At 33.3% G+C, this 22,288-nt stretch overlaps 2 protein-coding genes across 7 annotated transcripts in view; one reads left to right on the top strand and one right to left on the bottom strand.

Annotated features, from left to right (window-relative positions):
- LOC126882898 (RNA-binding protein Musashi homolog Rbp6) overlaps positions 1-22,288 on the top strand; it is a 1,676,353-nt gene that overhangs the window by 718,657 nt on the left and 935,408 nt on the right. The window lies entirely within an intron of this gene.
- LOC126882891 (fatty acid synthase-like) overlaps positions 1-22,288 on the bottom strand; it is an 88,669-nt gene that overhangs the window by 20,742 nt on the left and 45,639 nt on the right. For both annotated transcript variants that reach the window (XM_050647955.1, XM_050647956.1), the window contains exons 10-13: positions 15,627-15,875; positions 14,737-15,031; positions 5,647-6,619; positions 1,499-1,760 (exon numbers count right to left, since the gene is read on the bottom strand). In XM_050647955.1, coding sequence (XP_050503912.1) covers positions 1,499-1,760; positions 5,647-6,619; positions 14,737-15,031; positions 15,627-15,875 — 1,779 coding nt within the window. The remainder of the gene's footprint in view (positions 1-1,498; positions 1,761-5,646; positions 6,620-14,736; positions 15,032-15,626; positions 15,876-22,288) is intronic.

Here is a 22,288-nt window from a genome sequence, read left to right as displayed (position 1 = left end):
TTTTACCGTCTATTTCTAACTTGCATCTACGCGGCTCTTTACTTATCACTATATCGGCTCTTCATTATAACAATTTTCGATAGTGTGAAATATATTAATAAAGTATTTTACTCTTGAGCGAAATTCATATTTTTTGACATACCTCGTATAAAATTGATAAAATTCGATGTCCAATGTTTGCATTTTAGATTTTAAAACATGCAGAGCATTTTATGAAGAATAAATTTTTTTTGTAAAGTAGATAAATAAAAAGTTTCAATTTACGCAAACTACTACAGACTACTGTATAAGAGCTCAAATTTTTTTTTAACATTTATCATAACTTTTCAAGTTTGTTATTAAATGTATTTTAGGTTATACGAAAAAAGTTGTACAGAAAAAAGTTTACGACTTTGTATAAACATTTTTTTTAATTGTTTTTTTTTATTGGTTTTCGCATTACATTTTTTATTTTTCTTAATTTTCTCAAAAAGAAGATGATTATTTCATTTTCAAAGAAAAATAATTTAGTGCATATTAAAGATAACATCTTAAGCTTTAAAAGAAAACACCTATAAAATTGTAATATAATCCTTAAGAGTAATATCCTCTTAGAAGTAGTAGCAATTCTGTAAAACAACGAAGTTTTCAGAAATTACATTTTTTGAGAAATATCGTTATTTGAAAAAAAATTTGAGATTTTTTTTGAATAAAACATCGTTTAGTACCATATTTGAAAAGTAATTTGTGTAAGTTTGTTATTTTTATAGGCAAAATTGTATTAGTAACATATTTTTAAATAATTTTTAAACCAAATTCATGTAAGTCCCAATTTCTGTCCAGACTGTCCTTACCCACATTTTTTTTCTTTGTAATATAACTATAAAATAGCTTTAATATTCTTTCATTTCCAATTTATAGAATTTAATTTGATTAATTTATTAAAAAGCTATGTTAAATTTAGTAAGACGCGCGCTGTGCCGAACGCTGCCATACAGTACGCCAATGCCTGTGAGATGGGTGAATAGCGAGTTATAATTAAAAAATTATAGATGCCGTAGATTTAATGTTATAAAAATCTTTATATATATTTTTTTGTGTAAAATTTTCTGAATGGTCACGTCATTTTTTTTTAAATTTATATTTTCGTAGACAATCTAAGAAAAACTAATTTTCAAATTAATTTGTTAAATAAAAAATTAAGCACCCACTTTTAAATTAGAACTTTTTGATATGTCGTTTATTATAGGTACATTTCTAAAAATGTATAAAAGTATCTATGTAGATAAATGGATAGAATATTTTTTTTATTTTTGCCTAATGCCTCGACAACTAATGGCCATTGGCATGGTACAATTGATTTTGCATTCAGATACCTAGTGTAGTGTGTGTGTTGAGTAAATATCTTATTACTTTGAAAAGTCGACTTCGTTTTTTTTACAAAGAGACGCCAATTTTAAAATGGATATTCTACAATTGCTGTAATATCGTTTTTTACAATTAGCGTAATAGTAATTACCGTAATATAAGTTACTGGTACAGTAGCTGCTTCCTTAAGTGTCCAGGAATCGGGTATAGTCCACGTAAACATGGGATCACTTTTCACTTGGAATTTAAATCCTCCAAATAGTAATCCCATTACTCTCTTTCCCGTTTTTGTTATACCAGAATATTCAATTCCAATGAATTGACTATCACATTTTAGTCTACCAGAAGAAATCATAACATCCTTATAGTTTACCGCAAAGTAACACGTATCCACGATATTGGCCTCATCAATCCTAAAAATGAATTAAACAGGTAAACTTGGAATATTGTAAAGGGATTTGTTGGCCATCGTCTTCCAGTGTTATCAGAGGAATTGCAATGTTACCAAAGGGTGTATGCTTCAAACATGTACACACACCCAAATTTATATGGAATCATCTGCTATTTCTTACTATTTCGTGCGAATTTAAAAAAACGAACACCCGAAGTCAAGCAATAATTTATTTTCAAGCAATTAAATAACAAATACATAAAAATTAAATAAAACAATAAAGTATTTAAAAACAAATTGAAAGTAGTTGTTTTAATGTCAATAGCATATGAAATTTAAATGTAAAACGAATAATGTTTAAATTGTTTTTATTTTTTTTTTGTATTTTGTGGTAGTCAGTGTTATCACTTCTAGTCCTCGTGCAAGCTTCAGATTGCGTGGGCACGCTCCTAATCAAATTATCAATATTTTGTTTTGATAAGTTGCTCCATCCTTTAAGAGCAGCTTGTACTAGACGTGCGGTGTTTTTTGGCTTATCTCGGCGAGCTCTAATTTTTCTTTTAAGCATATCCCACAAATACTCTATAGGATTAAGCTCGGGTGAGCAAGCAGGTCACTCCAAACAAGGGATAGCTTCTGCTTCAATGATGTCTGTAGTCACTCTAATGGTATGTAGAGGTCCATTATCATGCAATAAAATAAAATTTTCTCCTATTGCACCTCTTCAGAGCCTGACTACAGGATATCAACATACCTGTGAGCAGTTAAAGTTGATTGGATGAAAATTAAAGCAGTTTTTTTACGGATCACAATTCCTTTCCAGAACATTACACTTCTCCTTGTATATGTGTGAACAGATATGACAGTTTTCGTTCTTGTTTGTCTTCCTCGACCTCTAAGTACACGATTTCGTGGGTCATCTGATTGTACACAAATCCTGACTTTTTTTGAAAATAGCACATTTTGTCAATTCCCAATGTTCCGGTTTTGGTGGTGAAGACACCAATTTAGGCGATCAATCTTGTGCTGCCTGGATAACTGGTTAACCCATAACTGTCTCTTGCTGTATACTTCTTATTACAAACTCTTCTTCTTATCGTTTCAACTGAAACAGTTAAACCTGTAGCTTCCAAAAGCTGCCTTTGGAGCTGCAGGTAGGAAATGGTTGGGTGTCTTCCAGCTGATTGGACAATTAAACGATCGTGGAGAGCCGTTATTACTTTTGGCGACTTTCCCTTGGTTTATTTTTGAACTTTCCTAGTTCCTGTTACCTAGCATAGATTTTGGACAGAACGCCCTGTATTACGCCTAGCTCTACAGCTATGTCCCTATTAGAACATTACTTTCTCCACAAGACCAATAATCTTTCCTCGTTGTAAGTTCTATAACCCCACATGAGGCATATTTTCGTTTTTGGACGCAAAAGTTAGTTTATTTATTTTCGTTTAATTTGCCACTCAACAAATAACCTATACCGTACCGAGCTGTACTATCCGATTGTCTTATATATTTGTTTATTTTCAATAAAAACCTTTATTTTATATGCAACAATAAGGATTTTTCAAAAGAAATAAATATTAGAGCATCATTGCATATGCTTTCCTGACGAGAACAAAAGAGTTCGAAATGGTCCATAGAAAGATGGTAATGATCTCTGAATCGAAATTAAATATAATGCCTTTTATCTACCCACGGTTTTACTCACGTATCGAGCACTAGGAAGCAGATTTGTTGATCTTTACCTCGGTGAATTGATATGTTGTGGAGTGCAACTATGTAGACTCCCCATGTCTCTACATTCATCACCCTTTTCCTTGCAATTTTTAGAAGGATGGGGAATAGGTATAAGAGAGAATCTGTTTCCTAACCAAGAGATCCAAAGATTTTATTATTTTTAAACATTTATTTGTTTAAAGATGGAGTCTTTTGGGTTTCGACAGTTTGTTAAATAAATATTACTTTGAAATACATGGTGATTCCATATAAGTTTGGGTGTGTGTATATGGGTGAATAGCAAAAATGCGATCGGTGGTCGATGTTAATAGAAATAAGCACACCAATGCACCTGGTGATACTTATCAAAAATATGTACCAGCCCAATATAGCAACAGTACGACTAGATCAGAAGTTCTCAAACCAATTCAAGACCGAGAGAGGTATTAGACAAGGATGCGTGTTGTCACCTGCCTTATTCAAAATTTATGGTCAACATGTCATGAAGATGGCTTTAGGCTCTACGGTCTACTCTTTATGGATGGCTTTAGCTCTACTCTTACGGTCTTCTAGGCTACCAGTTATTTGGGACTTAGCTGAGTGAATCCACTATACACTTATACTAGCTCATTTTTTAAATTTCATTATAATGTGAATATGGACGTCAAGAGGGTGAACAAAATGTTCCATATTAACAAAAATAAACAGAAAATTACAAAATAAAATGTACCTACACGTATTCCAATTGAATTATTAAAACTTATTGATGAAGACGTTATGGATGTAATGGTTGAACTCTTTAATCTAATATATCAGACTGCCACAATCTCCGCAGGTAACGGCTGCAATCGACCTTTGTAGCAATTCCCAAAAAGTCAAGTGCAACAACCTGCTCAGATCACAGAAAATTTTCTTTAATAAGTCACACACTTAAAACATTTTTGAAAATAATACACAGCAGAATTGTTAAAACTCTTGAATATGAAATTAGTGACACACAATTTGGCTTTAGAAATGGTATGCGTACAAGAGATGCTTTGTTCGGCTTAAATCTGCTGGCCCAGAGATGCATGGACATGAACTGGGTTATGTACTTATGTTTTGTAGACTTTGAAAAGGCATTTGATAAAGTTCAACATAAAAAGCTTGTAGATATATTAAAAAGCAAAAATATTTACCGTCGTGATAAAAATTATATCTAATATATATTGGAATCAAACTGCCAAGGTAAGAGTTGACAACCTGGACACCCAAGATATCAAAATACAGAGAGGAGTCCGTCAGGGTTGCGTGCTGTCCCCACTGCTCTTCTATGTCTACAGTGAAGCGGTATTTCAAGAAGCGCTCTCAGATTCAACAGTAGGTATATCTATCCATGGAGAAGTTTTGAACAACGATTTTTTTCAGACGATACAGTAATAATAACGGATAACAACAATGATTTACAGAACGTAATGCAACGCCTTAATGAACGCTGTCATGAGTACGGACTGAAGATGAATTTAAAGAAAACTAAATGCATGATCATGCCTAAATCAGCACACGCGAACATCCAATTGACTATTGAAGATACTGTAATTGAGAGAGGGGATCACTACAAATACGTAGGAACATCGATAACATCAAATGTAGACCAAATCAAAGAAATTAAGACACGTATTGAAATAGCACGTTCATCATTCATTAAACTTATAAAGTTTCTTTGTTGTTGGGATATAAGGTTAGAACTACGCCTAATGGTGCTTCGGTGTTATGTGTTATCTACTCTTCTTTATGGCTTGGAAGCTTGGACATTCAAACAAGTCCATCTGAATAAGTTAGCCGCCTCTAAATTTTGGTATTACAGAAGAATCCTACGAATATTATGGATTCAAAGAATGTCGAACGTGGAAGTAACTAGAAGGATAGGAAATAAACCAGAAGTAATATTAACTATCAAAATATGAAAACTTGATTCCTTGGGACATGTGATTAGAAGGCAAAAATACTCATTATTACAACTTATTATGCAGCTTATGCAAGGCAAAATCCGAGGAAAGCGAAATGTGGGAAGACGAAGAACATCCTGGCTTAAGAACTTAAGGGAATGGTTCGAATGCAGTAGTGCAGAGCTACCATGGTTCCGCATTGCCATAATGATTTCCAACCTTCGATATAAGATGGAACTTAAAGAACAAGACACGTATTTAACTTACCTCGAACGGCTTTTTCTTGTTTCAGTCCATCCAAGTGTAGATAAATCTCCTGGTTTAAATATAGTGAGCCCTGCATTCTCGACAACCCTTGGCTTTACTGGCTCCGCTGCTATGGGCACAAAGGTTCCCCACTCATTATCTTGCAAGATGTTGAATGCCAAGTTCTTTGATAACTGATTTGTGTAATAACTATTTCCAATAGAAAAAGGTGGCGCTATTTGGTTAACAAGAACTGACCTAAAGGCAACTTTAATGTCGTCCTCAGACATAAGGCAGTAATTAAGGCCAACAATCCCATTCATGTAGTCATTTTCACTATATAATAAAACATTTTTTGAAGTAATGGATTTTGAAACTGTTTTTATTGTCTCTAGCCACTTATAGTCATTTTCTCTAATTTGGATGATCTCATCATAAGTGATTGGATCTTGTTTCAACCGTAATAAGGATAAACTGGCTGTTTGGAAAATTACCTCGAATTCGTTTATCTTAGTATTTTCTAAATTTCCAATACATAAAATAAATGCGTCTTCCTTTAAAGTCCTAAAATATTCTCTATACTTTTCAATCATTCGATAATCCAATATCAGTAAATCTATCTTACTGTCTATATTGTTTGGTTTTATTGATGAATACTCTGAAACTACAAATACTTTTTTAGAATAATATAATTCAGTTTTAACCTGAATTTCATTCGGTACTTTACTGTCTTCAGTTTTTAATTCTCTAACAATTACGTTCTTAATAAAGCCAAACATATTCTGTAGAACAATATTTAGGGCTATTGCAAGAGATTGATCTAGGTTATATTTCTTATTTTCAGGAGATATATATTTGACGAATGCTATATTTTCGAATTCTTCACCTTGTTGGATATTTTTCCGGCGTGGCGCAGTGCTGAATTTAATGCCCATAACTTCAATGCCTTTAGTTCGAACAATATTACAGTATTGATCATGATGAACGTATACAGCTGAAAATAATATATTATAAAAAACTAAATAATAATTATACAATTAATTAATTATACAATTTAATAAAGGACATATGGGACGAAGAAAAAATGTCGGAAGAATGGTACAAAGGACAAATTATCACGATTCATAAAAAAGGAGATCAACAGATGTGTAATAACTACAGAGGACTGACGCTATTAAACACAGCATATACAATTATGTCCGCCTTAATACAACGAAGAATGACCGAAGCTACCACGAATATCATAGGACACTATCAATGCGGATTTGTTAAAGGAAAGTCCACAACAGATGCCATACATACGGTTAAACAAATGATAGAAAAGCTCATGGATATAAAATAGAAATTGAACTGCTTTTTATAGATTTTCAGCAAGCATTTGACACAATAAAAATATTAAAATTAATGGTAGCTCTGAAAGAAATGGGAATACGAAATAAATTAAGAAGATTAATACAAATGACAATGAGTAAAACTGTAGTTAGTATAAAAACTCAAGTAGGCGACACAGAAGAATTTGTCATCAATAAAGGGGTGAGACAAAGAGATTCATTATCAGCAAATCTGTTTAATCTTGCCCTAGAATACATCGTCAGGAAGATCAACAAAGGCACCCTCCGAACGAGAGAAGGACAAATATTAGCATACGCTGATGATATTGTGCTAATAACAAAAAATAGAAAAACAATGGAACGAATGTTAAACGAAATGGTAACAGAAGGAAAAGTAATGGGATTAAAAATAAACCAAGAAAAACCAAATAATGAGATTTGCCAAAAACTTTGAAAACAAAAAGGTTAGAGTAGGAGAATACACTTTTGAAGAAGTCGAAAAATTTAAATATTTAGGAATATTATTAACAAACAATGGAGAAAGAGAAACAGAAATCAAAGAAAGAATTATTACAGCAAATAAGAGCTTCCATGCAAATAAAAAATTACTTAAAAATAAGTTATTGAGTAAGAAATCAAAAATGAAAGTATACAAAACAAGAATTCGACCGACGCTGATGTATGCAGTCGAAACCCTTAGCATGACAAAAAAACAAGAGGAAAACCTTAGAATACAAGAAAGAAAAATACTAAGAGCAATATTAGGACCAATAAAAATAAATGACAATGAATTTAGACGAACCTTGAGCTACTGGAAGAAATTAAGGAGGATATGGGTGGCCAAACTGCGGCTCGCGAGCCACATGCGGCTCTTTGAAGGATTACTTGTGGCTCTCGATAAATGTACCCGAGTTCCTTTTCAATTTTGTGTTATTATATCTAAAAAAATTATTATCGTTCCATATGTTTCAAAATGTCTTTTAAAATGATATGAATGAACATTAAGAGTGGCGCGAAATAAAGGTCAGTAATCAACCAAGTCCAGACAGATTTGTATAATTCTTGCTACGGATATAATTTGTAATTTGGATTACAGAGTACTGATTGAACTTCAAAATAGATTTCAAGGCTTAAAATATTTTGAATCGTCTCTTCATTGTTTTCTGAATTCGTTTGAAATGAACATATGTAATTGATAAGGTGATTTTTTTTATTACCAATATATGACCCAAATAACCCAAAGATTAAGCTCGAAAATAAAACTATATATGTAATTAAGTTTTAATATTTCGTAAATTTATTTCTGTTTTCAATAAATAGAATGTCTGTTAAAAATTTGTAAATACATTCTTTACATACTTTTTGAATTCGTATTTAATTGCGGCTCGCGAAAAATTTCAACTTATGAAAAGTGGCTCGGACTATGAAGGAGCTTGGCCACCCCTGAATAGTGTCTAAAATAAAACAGCAAAGAACAAAATGGCTAGGACACTTATGGAGATCCGGATCAACTACAAGGATATTCTCAATATTGAAATGGACACCAGCTGGCCAAAGGAGACGTGGAAGACCAAGATCTACATGGTTACAAGAAGTAGTAAGTGATCTCAACAAGGCGGGCATACGACATTGGAAAGAAAAAATCAGAGACAGGAGAGAGTGGAGAAAAATAACCGAGAAAATTAAATAACGAACATGAGGACTGATCTACCTCAAAACATAGATCTAGAGAGCTAAAGCGGCGTAACCCCTAAAGGGGTGTTTAGCCACTATATATATCGCCGCTTCGCAAGAACATAGGCTTAAGTCAAAAAAGACGATTTTAGAGGAGAGGCATTTTAAAATTTTATGGATATGATTATGAGCATAACTCCGAATAAGTTGTTACTTTAAAGAAATTACCTATACAATTTTGTTAGAAATATATCTAAATACAAACTGTGGTAATTAGAAAAATATAAAGTGTTTTTGTTAACCCCTATTACACTTGAGTCTTTTTTCCTCAGAAATATTTACTTCAACTTTGTTAAAACGCTGACCTAACTACAAAAAGGATCCTTAATTTAGAGAGAATTTTCACAAAAATAATCGTAAGTATAAGATCGGTCGTCCTTGACGAGAAGTAAACACACAAATTGCTTCACATTCTGCGCTATTCTGCGGCGTAACTAACTTGGGTCTGTATTCATACGAAAATGTTAAGTATTTATCTAATTTCGCGCTAAACAAATATAGACACTTGGTGTCATCTCTTAGCGACTATTATTAACGTCATAGGTCTTTATTCACGCGATAGATACTTTTATTTTTAGTATATCTACATTAATAAGTCAATTTCGTCAAATTTTGACTTAAGCCTACGTTCTTGCGAAGCGGCGATATATATAAATAATAATTACTAAAGCCAAAAACGTGAAGTTATAGCTAATAAAATTTTAAAATTAAAATAAACGGTTTCGTTTTGATTTTAATCTGGTCTCTTGCCATCCCCCGACACGAGTTTCTAGGTCTACCCGATATCAAGAGGGCTTTGCAAGAAGACCGATCTGAAACGTCCATTCTGCTCGGTCTAAATAATGAAATATTTATACCAGTGGATTATGGTTAGAACGATCTCTAACGGTCTATAGACCACATGCCTACACCATGTTTTTTACTATTTTACAGGCTATATTTTTGAATTATTTGCAAAAAACCGTCTAAAAACGTGGTTCTTTTGTTGAAAAATGAACATATTCACTTGCAAATAACTCGAAAAGTATTGACTTGGTGAAAAAACTCTATAGAATAAAAATTGCTTATAGTCCAGAAAGCCACTGCGCATCCCATAGGAAAAATATTCCAATTCGGATTTTTTGCACAATCTTACTCAAAAAGGACCCCTTTTAACAAATTTGCATGTTGCAAGGTCCAAAAGTGGGTCAAAATTTTTTTAAACGTTTTTTTTTGTTTTTTCCTAAAATTATTTTTTTGCATTGAACAAAGTTTTTTTAGGTTTTTTGGATCATTTCAAACAGAAACAGTCTTTAGTGACTTTTCTCCAAAGTTGATAGTTTTTGAGATATAAGCGATTAAAAATTTAAAAATTGCGAAATCGGCCATTTTTAACCCTCAGAAACTATGTGAAAAACTGAAAATTTCGACATTGCGAAGGTAAGAAGATATTCTTTGAACATCGATTGATGAAATCCTGAAGAGTTTTTTGCAATACAATATCGAAAACCCCTTTGTTTTTAATTGCAAATCAAGCGGGCGCTTTTTTTGGCAACCTTTGCATGTACATATAACTAATATGTAACATGCGTAAATATAATATGTGCGGAAAAATATTTCGATTCAATTTTTTTGTTTGAAAATATCCCCTCTTAACAAATTTGTATGTTGCCAGGATAAAAAAGAGTCCGCGAGAAGTCCTCTAGAAAAGGCCGAAACATTTGCGACACACATTAAAAAAGTCTTTACATCAAATGAGGGAAGTTACTCACTACAAACTGAAGAAGAAATTATTTCGATACTCACAAAACCTTATCAACTAGAACTTCCTGAAAAAATATTCACAAAAAATGAGGTAAAAAATATTATACAACACAACATCGATCCAAAAAAGGCTCCAGGATACGACCTGATTACAGGAAAAACTCTTCAGCAACTCCCAGAGAAAGGCTTCCAATTTCTGACACAGTTATTTAACTCTATAATGAGACTAGGTCATTTCCCATCACAGTGGAAACTAGCACAAATAACAATGATACCAAAGCCAGGAAAAGAACCAGAAAATGTACAGTCCTACCGTCCTATTAGTCTTCTTCCCGTGGTATCCAAAGTTTTTGAAAAGCTGACACTTACTAAGCTAATGCCTATACTAGAAAACAAAAAACTAATACCACCACACCAATTTGGGTTTATAAAACAACATTCAACAATACAACAGGTACATAGAATTGTAGAGAGAATCAACGAGGACTTTGAAAATAATAGGTACTGCTCGGCGGTATTTCTGGACGTAAGTCAGGCATTTGATAAAGTCTGGCATAAAGGCCTATTATGTAAACTAAAACAGAATTTACCTACAAATTACTATATACTCTTAAAGTCATATATCACCAACAGAAACTTCCAGGTAAAGTATGAGAATGAATACACAAACATACAACAAATTCTCGCTGGGGTGCCCCAAGGAAGTGTACTAGGACCTATATTATACCTTATATTCACTGCTGACTTACCGACAGATACACATATCACTACAGCCACATTTGCGGATGATACGGCAATACTATCATCGAACAAAAATCCCAAAATAGCCTCAGAAATCTTACAAAATAATCTAAATAAAATTCAACAATGGATGACAAAATGGAGAGTCAAAATTAATGAAAACAAATCGCTACACCTAACATTTACCACGCGTAGGGAAACATGTCCGGCTGTATACTTAAACGATAAAGGAATCCCACAAGGGGATGAAGTCAAATATCTAGGTATGTACTTGGACAGAAGATTAAACTGGAGGAAGCATATATTTACTAAGCGAAAACAACTGGGTCATAAGTTAAGAACCATATATTGGCTGTTGGGCAAAAAATCAAAACTATCAACTGAAAATAAAATATTAATCTACAAATCCATCCTAAAACCAGTGTGGACTTATGGGATAGAATTATGGGGAACCGCCGCACATTCCAACATTGAAATCATACAAAGATTTCAGTCCAAAATATTGAGATCAATACTAGGAGTTCCATGGTTCATAACCAATGAAGCCATCCATCGGGACGCCGGACTACCATACGTCAAAGATGACATCAAAAAGTGCGCGAAAAAACATACAGAAAAACTTAAAGTGCATCCAAACGTGTTAGCAAAAAATTTAGTGAATAAACCGCGTACTGTTCGTAGGTTAAAACGAAAAGTTCCGTTAGAGTTAAGTGAACAATAGGTACTAAATTAATGTGTATAAGTTTATGTCAGAAATAGTCAGTGTTGTAGGCTAAGTTTTAAAAAAAGGGGTGCATCACTGGATGCCTCCCTACATGTCATTCCTAATTATTGTCAGTCCTATTACTTATTGTCTGTTATCTACCTAAACATTTAGGTTTAGATTGTATAGATAGATTGTAATAAATGTGGGGTTAAAATAAAAAAAAAAAAAAAAGTGACTTTTCTATAAATGGGATAGTTTTCGAGATACAAGCGATTGAAATTTTAAAAATTGCAAATTCGGCATTTTTAACCCTCAAAAACTATGTGAAATACCAAAAATTTCAATGATACCAAGGTACGTAGATATTCTAAGAATATCGATTGATGAAATCCCGAAGAGTTTTTTACAATACAATATCGAAAACCCCTTTGTTTTTTTAATTGCTAATCAAGCGGGAGTGACACTATTTTCAACCGTTGCATGTGTACCTATACGTAATCGGAGAACATTTTAAGTTTAAAAATAGCTATTTGTATAACAAGGGAGGAAAGTGCTACTTTTCCTCCCGAGAATGAAGTTTACTTAATCATTCAAGGGAGGAAAAGTCACTTTACTCCCATGTTATACATAAGGTTTTTCCACCTTCCTCAAATAACAAGTCAATTTATTTATGTAACTAACCAACAAAATTTATTAGAACTAAAACTAACAAGTAGGTACAATATAACTGTCAACTGTCAAATATAAGTCAAATTTATTAATGTAAACATTTTTAAACCAAAATAACAATTTACTCTTTTTTGACATTCTGCAAAATACAGGGTGTTTTATAAATAAACGTTAAAATGTATAGATACTTACGTAATAGAAAATAGATATTGTACAGGGCGTCAATAAGTTATGTTTCATAAATGAAATACCATGACGTCACTTTTACTTTTCCTCCCTAGGGAGGAAAAATATTTTCCTCCTTAGGGAGGAAAAGTACAACTTTGCTCCCTACAATCAGGTCCGGAAAAGTGTAATTTCGGTGGAGGTAGGTGGAGGTAGGTAAATATAAGTCAAATTATTAATGTAAACAATTAAATAATGTGAAATGAAAATAACAATTTACTGTTTTTTACCATTCTGCAAAATATAGGGTGTTTTATAAATAAACGTTAAAATGTATAGATACTTACGTAATAGAAAATAGATATTGTGCAGGGCGTCAATAAGTTATATTTCATGAATGAAATACCATGACGCCACTTTTACGTTTCCTCCCTAGGGAGAAAAAATATTTTCCTCCCTAGGGAGGAAAAATACAACTTTGCTCCCTACAATCAGGTCCGGAAAGTATACTTTCGGTAGAGGTAGGTGGAAAAATTGTTTTCCGCACATATTTACGCATATTACATACAATGTTGTATACATGCAACGGTTAAAAATAGTGTAGCGACCGCTTGATTGGTAATTAAAAAACAAAGGGGTTTTCGATTATTGTATGTATTGCAAAAAACTCTTCGGGATTTCATCAATCGATGTTCAAAGAATATCCTCTTACCTTGGCAACATCGAAATTTTCAGTTTTTCAAATATTTTCTGAGGTTTAAAAATGGCCGTTTTCGCAATTTTTAAATATTTAATTGCTTATATGTCAAAAACTATCAACTTTACAGAAAAGTCACTAAAGACCTTTTCTGTTTGAAATGATCCAAAAAATCTAAAAAAACTTTGTTCGATGCAAAAAAAATAATTTTAGGAAAAGAACAAAAAAAAAACGTTTACAAAAATGTTGACCCACTTTTGGACCTGGCAACATGCAAGTATGTTAAAATGGGTCCTTTTTGAGTAAGATGGTGCAAAAAATCCGAATCGGAATATTTTTCCTAGCGGATGCGAAGTGGCTTTCTGGAATATTAAAATTAGTCAGTTTATCCATTTCCGGACTTATTTTGGACATATATTTTTTCACCCCCAAGAGGGGATGACACTCACCCCCAGGGCAAAAGCACACATCGGCACGATATCACTTTTTTTCTTTGATACGTTAGCTATGAGTATGCCAAATTTCATCTCAATCCAAGCGGCTCTTTGAGCCGCGAAAACCGTGAAAAATATACTATATGATGATGAATGAACAAGGAATACCTGGGCCATGTTATAAGGAATGAATAAAAATATGGTTTGTTGCAACTCGCTCTTCAGGCCACGGTAATTGAGAAGAGACGACAGTGAGCAGCAGAATACCTTGGCTTCAATACCTAAGAAAGTGGTTCAATATACCTATGTACAATCGGACTATTCCGAATGGCAGTAAGCAAAGCTATGATAGCCATACTAAATGCCAACATCCGCAATTGATAGGCACCGTAAGAAAAGAAGATTTATTTCCAGAAAAATATCGTAATTAATATAAAAATATCACAAAAAAAATATTGCCAGAAGCATATTGAACACATGTGGCTATTTCTAATAAACGACATTTTTAGAATATTTAAAGTATATTAAAACAACCAGAAACACATTATTTTCTTTAGATGAAAATTAAATAATGGATGTTAGCGATCACATTTTCCATTAACTCTCTGTTTCTTGCAATGTGTATCAGAGATTGTATGTCGTTAATCCCTGTCCATTACCTTATGTTTCGGAGCTAGGACATTTTCTTGCGTCCTATTCCTCTCTTGCCTTCAATTTCACCCTTGATTATAAGCTGACCCTAAGAAAATGGTGCTTTGAGATTGTATTCACTACTGGTCTCACCTTAGTACATTATAATAAAGGAAAATAATAAGAAGTTGTGGATGTCAGCATATGCATAACCTACAAACTTACAATAAAAATAAAATTGTAAAAAGAAATATGAGTTACCATTATCATTCTTTTTCACATCTTCATAATGAATATTTGGATCTATCACTAGTTTCTTAATTGACACCGGTACGTTCAAAGCATACCTATCTTTAAAATTTAATATTTTCAGTTGCATTATACAATCTATGAAACTAGTAAAGTTTTCATTCCATGAAACTTTTCCTGCGGTACCGTCTAAGTTACATTTTAAGATGCTTTTGAATAAATTTCGGTAGTGGTACCTCCTCATAAGAAATTCTTTATAGACATCTGTAGTTTCCAGCTCCAATTCTGCGTCACTTTTATGTCTTATCTGAAAGTTAGAAAGTTTGTAATAAATAAGCTCTAATAGACAATACAATACAAAATACAAAACAATGTGAATACAAAATTAACATATATAAAAAGATGGCATGCAACTGTAGACACGTGTTTCTGACTCAATAGACGTCATCAGTACGCTATAGCCAAGAAAAAGGAGCAATTTAACTTGGGAAATGATCACTACAGGAGTAATGTTACCATTTGTGACAATAATCTTAGAAGTCCCTGCCTTTTAGGGCGACGACTAGCATAGTCACGGAGGTAAAGCTACCTGAGGAAAGAAAAGCCAAACGGTATGAAATAAAGGATGTTGAGTAAGCGAGTACAACTATAAATAGAGAAAAAGAAAATCATTGAAAAAAAACTCGCAATGTGAATGTGAACACAAAATTAAAGTATATAAAAAGATGGAATGCAGCCGTAGATACGTGTTTCTGACTCATTAGTCGTCATCAGTACTGCATAGCCAAGTGAGGAAAAGGAGCCATTTAAGTTGGTTAGTTAAATTGCTCCTTTAAAGTAGTTAATAAGTTTTTTGAAAATATATGATACCTTTTTAAAACTAAAGCAGAATATGCACTAACCTTATCGAAATCCTTATAAATAAATTCACTTGAGACATCTGTTGGTGTTCTAATTTTTCCTGTCACTACTACAGTTCCTCCTTCATATATTTCAAAATTGCCCGATTTCCTCATCACATTGAATACAAACTCTACATTGTTTTCTTCAGTAAGGACAACCGCACGTAAAAGCTTTATGTTTTCAAAAATCACTGGAATTTCAGTAATGTCCATCATTTGCATATCTGCCAGAACTGTCCACAGCAATACCTGTTGAATATTTATTAAACAAATAGATAATTATTTTGTTGTAAAACGAAACAAGAGCCGTCTTATATTTTAGTTTGTTGAGACAGCGCCAAAATCACTTTGACCGGTTTTAATCCTTATTAGGATATTTCCTAGGAGGTAAGGGATCGGACTTAACAACAATACATCAATCGATCCAAAAGTCAACCTCACCTGCACGAATGGTAGTCTAAAATTACCTGGTGCCTCCTGCTACAACAGTTACAGGGAGTCAAGGAAATGTTATCCCTACAACTCACCAACCCGCCTGGCCAGCGTGGTGTTTTATGGCTATTTTCCCCAAACTAGCAATGTCGAACTTACAACAAAGCGGAAATGGACCCCAGGTGGGTAGGAGAAATCCGGAGTCCCACATCGGGAAACCGATCAGCCTCGTGGATTCTGGGGGAGGCAAAAGCTCGACAAGAACGAATCAGAGAAAACGGAAAAAGAAGGAATGCAACAGAATACATATAGCGACATATAATATCAGATCCATGGCTCAAGATGAAAAGTTGTACGAACTCGAAGAGGAATTAACTAAAATCAAATGGGACATTGTAGGATTGTCAGAGGTCAAAAGAAGAGGAGAAATGTGTATAGACCTAGAATCAGGAAATCGCCTCTATTACAAAGGAAATGAGGACGAAACATATGGAGGAATAGGATTTCTGATCAAAGAGAAAATTAAACAAAACGTAATCGAGTATAAGAGCATATCAGATAGAGTAGGATATATCATACTAGAAATTAACAGGAAGACAAGAATGAAACTAATACAAGTATATGCTCCAAAGGAAGAAATTGATAACTTTTATGATGACATCACCACAGCAATGGAAGACAAAAATATAAAAACAACAATCGTTATGGGAGATTTTAACGCAAAAATCGGAAAGAAAATGGAAGACTCAGAAAACAAGATAGGAAACTACGGACTTGGATCAAGGAATATTAGGGGCGAAAGACTACTAGAATATTTGGAACAACAAAACCTTCATGCAATAAATACATACTTTAATAAGAAGCCAAACCGAAAATGGACACGGGTCTCCCCAAATGGGGTGACAAAAAATGAAATAGACTACTTCCTCTCCCAAAATAAACAAATCTTCGAAGACGTAACTGCACTTAATAAATTCTCAACTGGCAGCGACCACCGCATACTACGAGCCAAAATAGAAATAAGCAAACTAGCGACGCAGAAATCTAGAAGAAAACCAACGGTTATTGACCATAGCAGAATAAGACAAAACGCAGAAGAATATAGACAGACTTTAAGGGAAAACTATAATCAAGTAGCAAAGGAAGAGTCAGAAATTAATAAGATCAATGAAGAAATGAAAGAAAAACTCTTGGAAGCGGGAATGAAAACTGCCAAAAAACTAAAAACAAAAGAAAATAGATTAAGTAGCGGGACAGTTAAATTAATGGAAAGTAGACGAAAACTAATAAGCGAAAACAAAAGAAACACAGTAGAATACGTAGAACTAAACAAACTTATTAGAAGAAAAACCAGAGAGGATCTAAGAAAACACACTGAAAATGAAATCGAGAAAGTAATTGAGAGAAATAAGGGCCTAAAATGCTTACGACCAAATTTAGGGAAACCACTACTCATTTCAATAAAGGATGAAACAGGACGGGAAGAGAGGAGAAAAGATAAGATATCAGAAGAAGTAGAAAGGTTTTATAAAGAACTATACACCTCAAAGAAAGACGCAAACTTCAACACTCAGGAATACATCAAGAAAACAATCACGAATGTAAACTCAGAAACACTACCAAAAATAGAAAATTATGAATTAGAAGCAGCACTATCACAATTAAAGAACAACAAAGCACCAGGACCAGATGGAATCCTCGCTGAAATGTTGAAAGAAGGGAAAGAAGAAATCTTACAAACATTAAGAAATCTGTTTAATCATGGGCTACATAAAGGAGAAATAGCCGACGAATGGAACGAAAATCTTACAATCCTGCTATTTAAGAAAGGCGACAGAAAGGACATGAAAAATTACACACCCATCTCACTGCTGTCGCAAACGTATAAACTATTCATGAGGATTATCAACAACAGACTAACACACAAATTGGACTCGTATCCACCAGTAGAGCAGGCAGGATTCCGAAAGGGATATAGCACCACTGACCATCTTCTAACAATTAGGACACTAATAGGAAAAGCTAACGAATACCATATAGATCTGCACTTAGCGTTCGTTGACTACGAAAAAGCATTTGACAGCGTGGAAATGTGGGCAATAGAAAAAGCTATAAACAACTGTCGAATAGATTCCAGATACAGAATGCTAATACATAATATATATAAGAAAGAAACAATGACAGTACAATTGGAAGAATCCACAAAACCCATACCAATTAACAGAGGAGTGCGACAGGGAGATGTTATTTCTCCTAAACTATTTACATTAGCACTGGAAGATGTTTTAAAAAAAAATGGAATGGACAAACATGGGAATAAACATAAATGGAAAGAAACTAAACCACCTAAGATATGCAGACGATGTAGTAGTCATAGCATCAAGTTTTGAAGAACTACAAACCATGCTAACCGAACTAGCAAATGAATCCGAACAAATAGGTCTAAAAATGAATTTTGTCAAAACAAAAACAATGACAAACACACAAGACAATAGAAACGTAATACTAAACGACACCACAATAGAAGCGGTTAATGATTATATATATTTGGGACAGATCATAAAAATAAATAAGGAAAACCAAACAGCGGAGGTAAAAAGAAGGGTCAGATTAGCCTGGGCAGGATTTGGAAAATTAAAATGGGTCCTAAAGAATAAAAAAATACAACAATACTTATAAACAAGAGTGTTTGACCAGTGCATACTCCCAATTCTCACATACGCATGCCAAACATGGACCTTGACCAAGGCAAACATGGATAAAATAATAAAGACACAAAGAGCCATGGAGAGAGCAATGTTAGGAGTAAAATTGACAAACAAAAAGCAAAACAACTGGGTCAGAAATAGAACAGAAGTCAAAGACGCAGGCCAACATATAACCAGGCTAAAATGGAGCTTCGCAGGTCATAACGCTAGAAAAACGGACAATAGGTGGAATAGCACGATACAACAATGGAGACCATGGACAGGAAAGAGAGCAAGAGGACGACCCCAGATGAGATGGGGAGACGACATTAAAAAGATAGGAGGAACGCACTGGAAACAGAAAGCACTAAACAGAAGCGAATGGAGGAAACTGGGGGAAGCCTATGTTCGGAATTGGACGAATTAAAGGGCAAAAGAAGAAGAAGAAGAAAAGGATATTTCCTCACAGAGCGCATATTTAATTCTCTCTGAATATGAGCTGTCTGCAGAAATATCCTAATAAGGATTGAAACCAGCCAGAGTACTTTGGACGCTCGGCTCTCTGGACAAACCAAAAATGAGACGGCTCTTGTTTCGGTTTATAGTCCAGGAACCGAAGCTTTTCACCCCGCAATTTTTACAGAATGGATCGATTTACTTGAAAATTTGAGAATAAGTAGTGGATAAGTACTGGATAGTCCAAGGATCAAAATCTATATGATGCCGAAAGGCGCTTTTACCATGGGGGTGGTTGCCACCCCATCTCGGGGGTGAAAATTTTTTATTATATTTTGACCGCAAAAGTTGATAAAAACACTCATTTTATGCAAAAAATGTTCTATACATTTTTTTGATAAAATTAATATTTTTTGATTTATTCGCTATCGAAAGTGTTACTTTTATATCGAAAAATCAATGTTTTTCGATATTATACTCATTTACGATTCACTCAATTTTTGCACTAGAAATTTTTTTAAAAAACCCTGTTCTTGGGATTTAAATAACCTTCAATTCCATATTTAAACATTTTTAGGTATCTCTGATGCTAATCTTTTTATTCTGAAGAGAATGGCATGTTTTTACCAAACTACAAAAATTCGTTATTCGCTTTTAACTCCAGTTTTCTTAACTAATCATTCTAAGCCAGTCAAACTTCTGGAATCTATTACTAATGCATAAATAAAGAAGTATGAATAAGGCCAATGACTAAAACACCGCTAACTTACATTATTAAGCTTCCAATTGGATTTCTTTTTTTTTAAATATATTAATTTTTTAACCGTTTCTTTTTTTATTTTTTATCCTAGAAAGTTTGGTAAAAAAGAATTTTGTAAGCCTCTACAAGGTCTATAAGGCTGTTAATATTAAATCCTTTTATAGGTATAAGTCGCAAAAGGAGGTGACAGTAAAAGGGTTGGTAAAGGTGGTTTTTGCATGTTATTACAAGTTTTAATTGTCAATAGCTCACTCAGTTTTTGCAATAGAAAAAATTTTTGCTAACACCGTTCTTGGAAATTAAATAAGCTACAATTTTTGATTTACAAAATTTTTCGCGTCTCTGATGCTAATCTTTCTGTTCTGAAGAGAAGGGCATTTTTTACCAAACTACAAAAATTTGTTATTCGCTTTTAACTCCATTTTTTAAAACTAATAATTCTAAGCCGCTCAAACCTCTAGAACCTATTAATAATACGTAAATATAGAAGACCAAATAAGGTCAACGAATAATTTTAATTAGGGCGGTAAGTAGCGGGAAGTTTCCGATCACTTTTTCGCTGAAAAAAATAGGAACTGAAATTCTTTTCATAATAAGTCACTTAATTTTTGAGCTAGAGACTTTTTTTTATTTCTGTAGATATATACTTTTAAATACTATAAATTAGTTTGAACAAGTTATCCTCGAAAACTGCAAGTTTTCCCGTCTTTTGAGTTTTAAAGTACAATATTAAGCATTTGACGAAGAAGAGCTAACATATAATAAAGTATAGCTCGATTACTTTTGCTCTTAAAGAAAATAAAAAAAAATGTTTTGTTTATTTTTGCAAAAGGTACATTTTTGTTAAGCAAAGTTGTTTTGATAAAACGAAAACTTTTGAGTTATTAGCAGAAAACTGATTAAAAACATTGATTTTTTCGATACAAAACTAACACTTTCGATAGCGAATAAATCTAAAACTATTAAGTTTATCAAAAAATGTATAAAACGTTTTTTGCTTAAAATGAATGTTTTAACCAACTTCTGCGGTCAAAATAAAATAAAAAATTTCCACCCCCGAGATGGGGTGACAACCACCCCCATGGTAAAAGCGCCTTTCAGCCTCACATAGATTTTGATCCTTGGACTATCTACTACTTATTCTCACATTTTCAAGCAAATCGATCTATTCTGTAAAAATTGCGAGGTTTTGTCCTATTTTAAGCTTCATTACTTGGACTAAATAATCATTTATTTATATTATAGTATGGTATAGTTAGACCCAAACCCAGACATCCAAAGTGAAAGTTATCCTCCAACACCAAATTGTTCTGTATGGTCCACATAATGTTCAGAAAAAAGTCACACCATTTTGAGCGTCGGCTTTGGGGGGGTAGAGGGGGAAGAAATCGGTAAATTCATAGTTTTTTAGGTTTTTCGTAAATATTTCTAAAACTATACGATTTAGCATAAACAACCTTCTATACAAAAATGTTCTACATTAAATTTAAAATAAAAAAGGCCCTATGCATAATCCTTCTAAAATGAACGATTTCAAAGTTACTGAGGTAGTATAGTATAATTGGTCCAAAAAAAGCCTAACCTAAACATCCAAAGTAGAAGTTTTCCTCCAACACCAAATTGTTCTATATGGTCCACATATTGTTCAGCAAAAAATTACACCATTTTGTGCGTCCTTTTTGGGGAGGAGATGGGGGAGAAGTCGGTAAATTAGTAGTTTACGTTTTTTGTCAATATTTCTAAAACTATGTTTTAGCGTAAACAATGTTCTATACAAAAATGTTCTACATGAAATTTAAAACAAAAAAGGTCGTGTACATAATTGTTATAAAATCAACAGTTCCAGAGTGACGGAGGGTGAAAGTGGAGGTTTTCGATACTTTTTATATTTTTTGGGCAATTTCCTACTAATTTTCTTTAACAGGATTGCGCTTTATAAATCAAATTTGCTATTTAAGTAGGCGATGGTATGTTAGTGATAAGCCCTTGAAGAAACGTCAACCTCACCACCCAAAATCATCATCAATTGACCAAAAAATATAAAAAGTATCGAAAACCTCAACTTTTCACCCTCCGTAACTCTGGAACCGTTGATTTTATAAAAATTATGTATAGTGCCTTTTTTGTCTTAAATTTTATGTAGAACATTTTTGTATAGAACATTGTTTACGCTAAAGTATAGTTTTAGAAATATTGAGGAAAAACTTAAAAAACTACTAATTTACCGACTTCTCCCCATCTCCCCCCCCCCCCCCCAAACCGGACGTTCAAAATGGTGTAACTTTTTACTGAACCATATGTGGACCATATAGAACAATTTGGTGTAG

Source organism: Diabrotica virgifera, chromosome 4 (genome assembly GCF_917563875.1).
Source record: "Diabrotica virgifera virgifera chromosome 4, PGI_DIABVI_V3a".
NCBI classification, from domain to species: domain Eukaryota; kingdom Metazoa; phylum Arthropoda; class Insecta; order Coleoptera; family Chrysomelidae; genus Diabrotica; species Diabrotica virgifera.
This window is presented reverse-complemented; position numbering and strand designations above follow the sequence as displayed.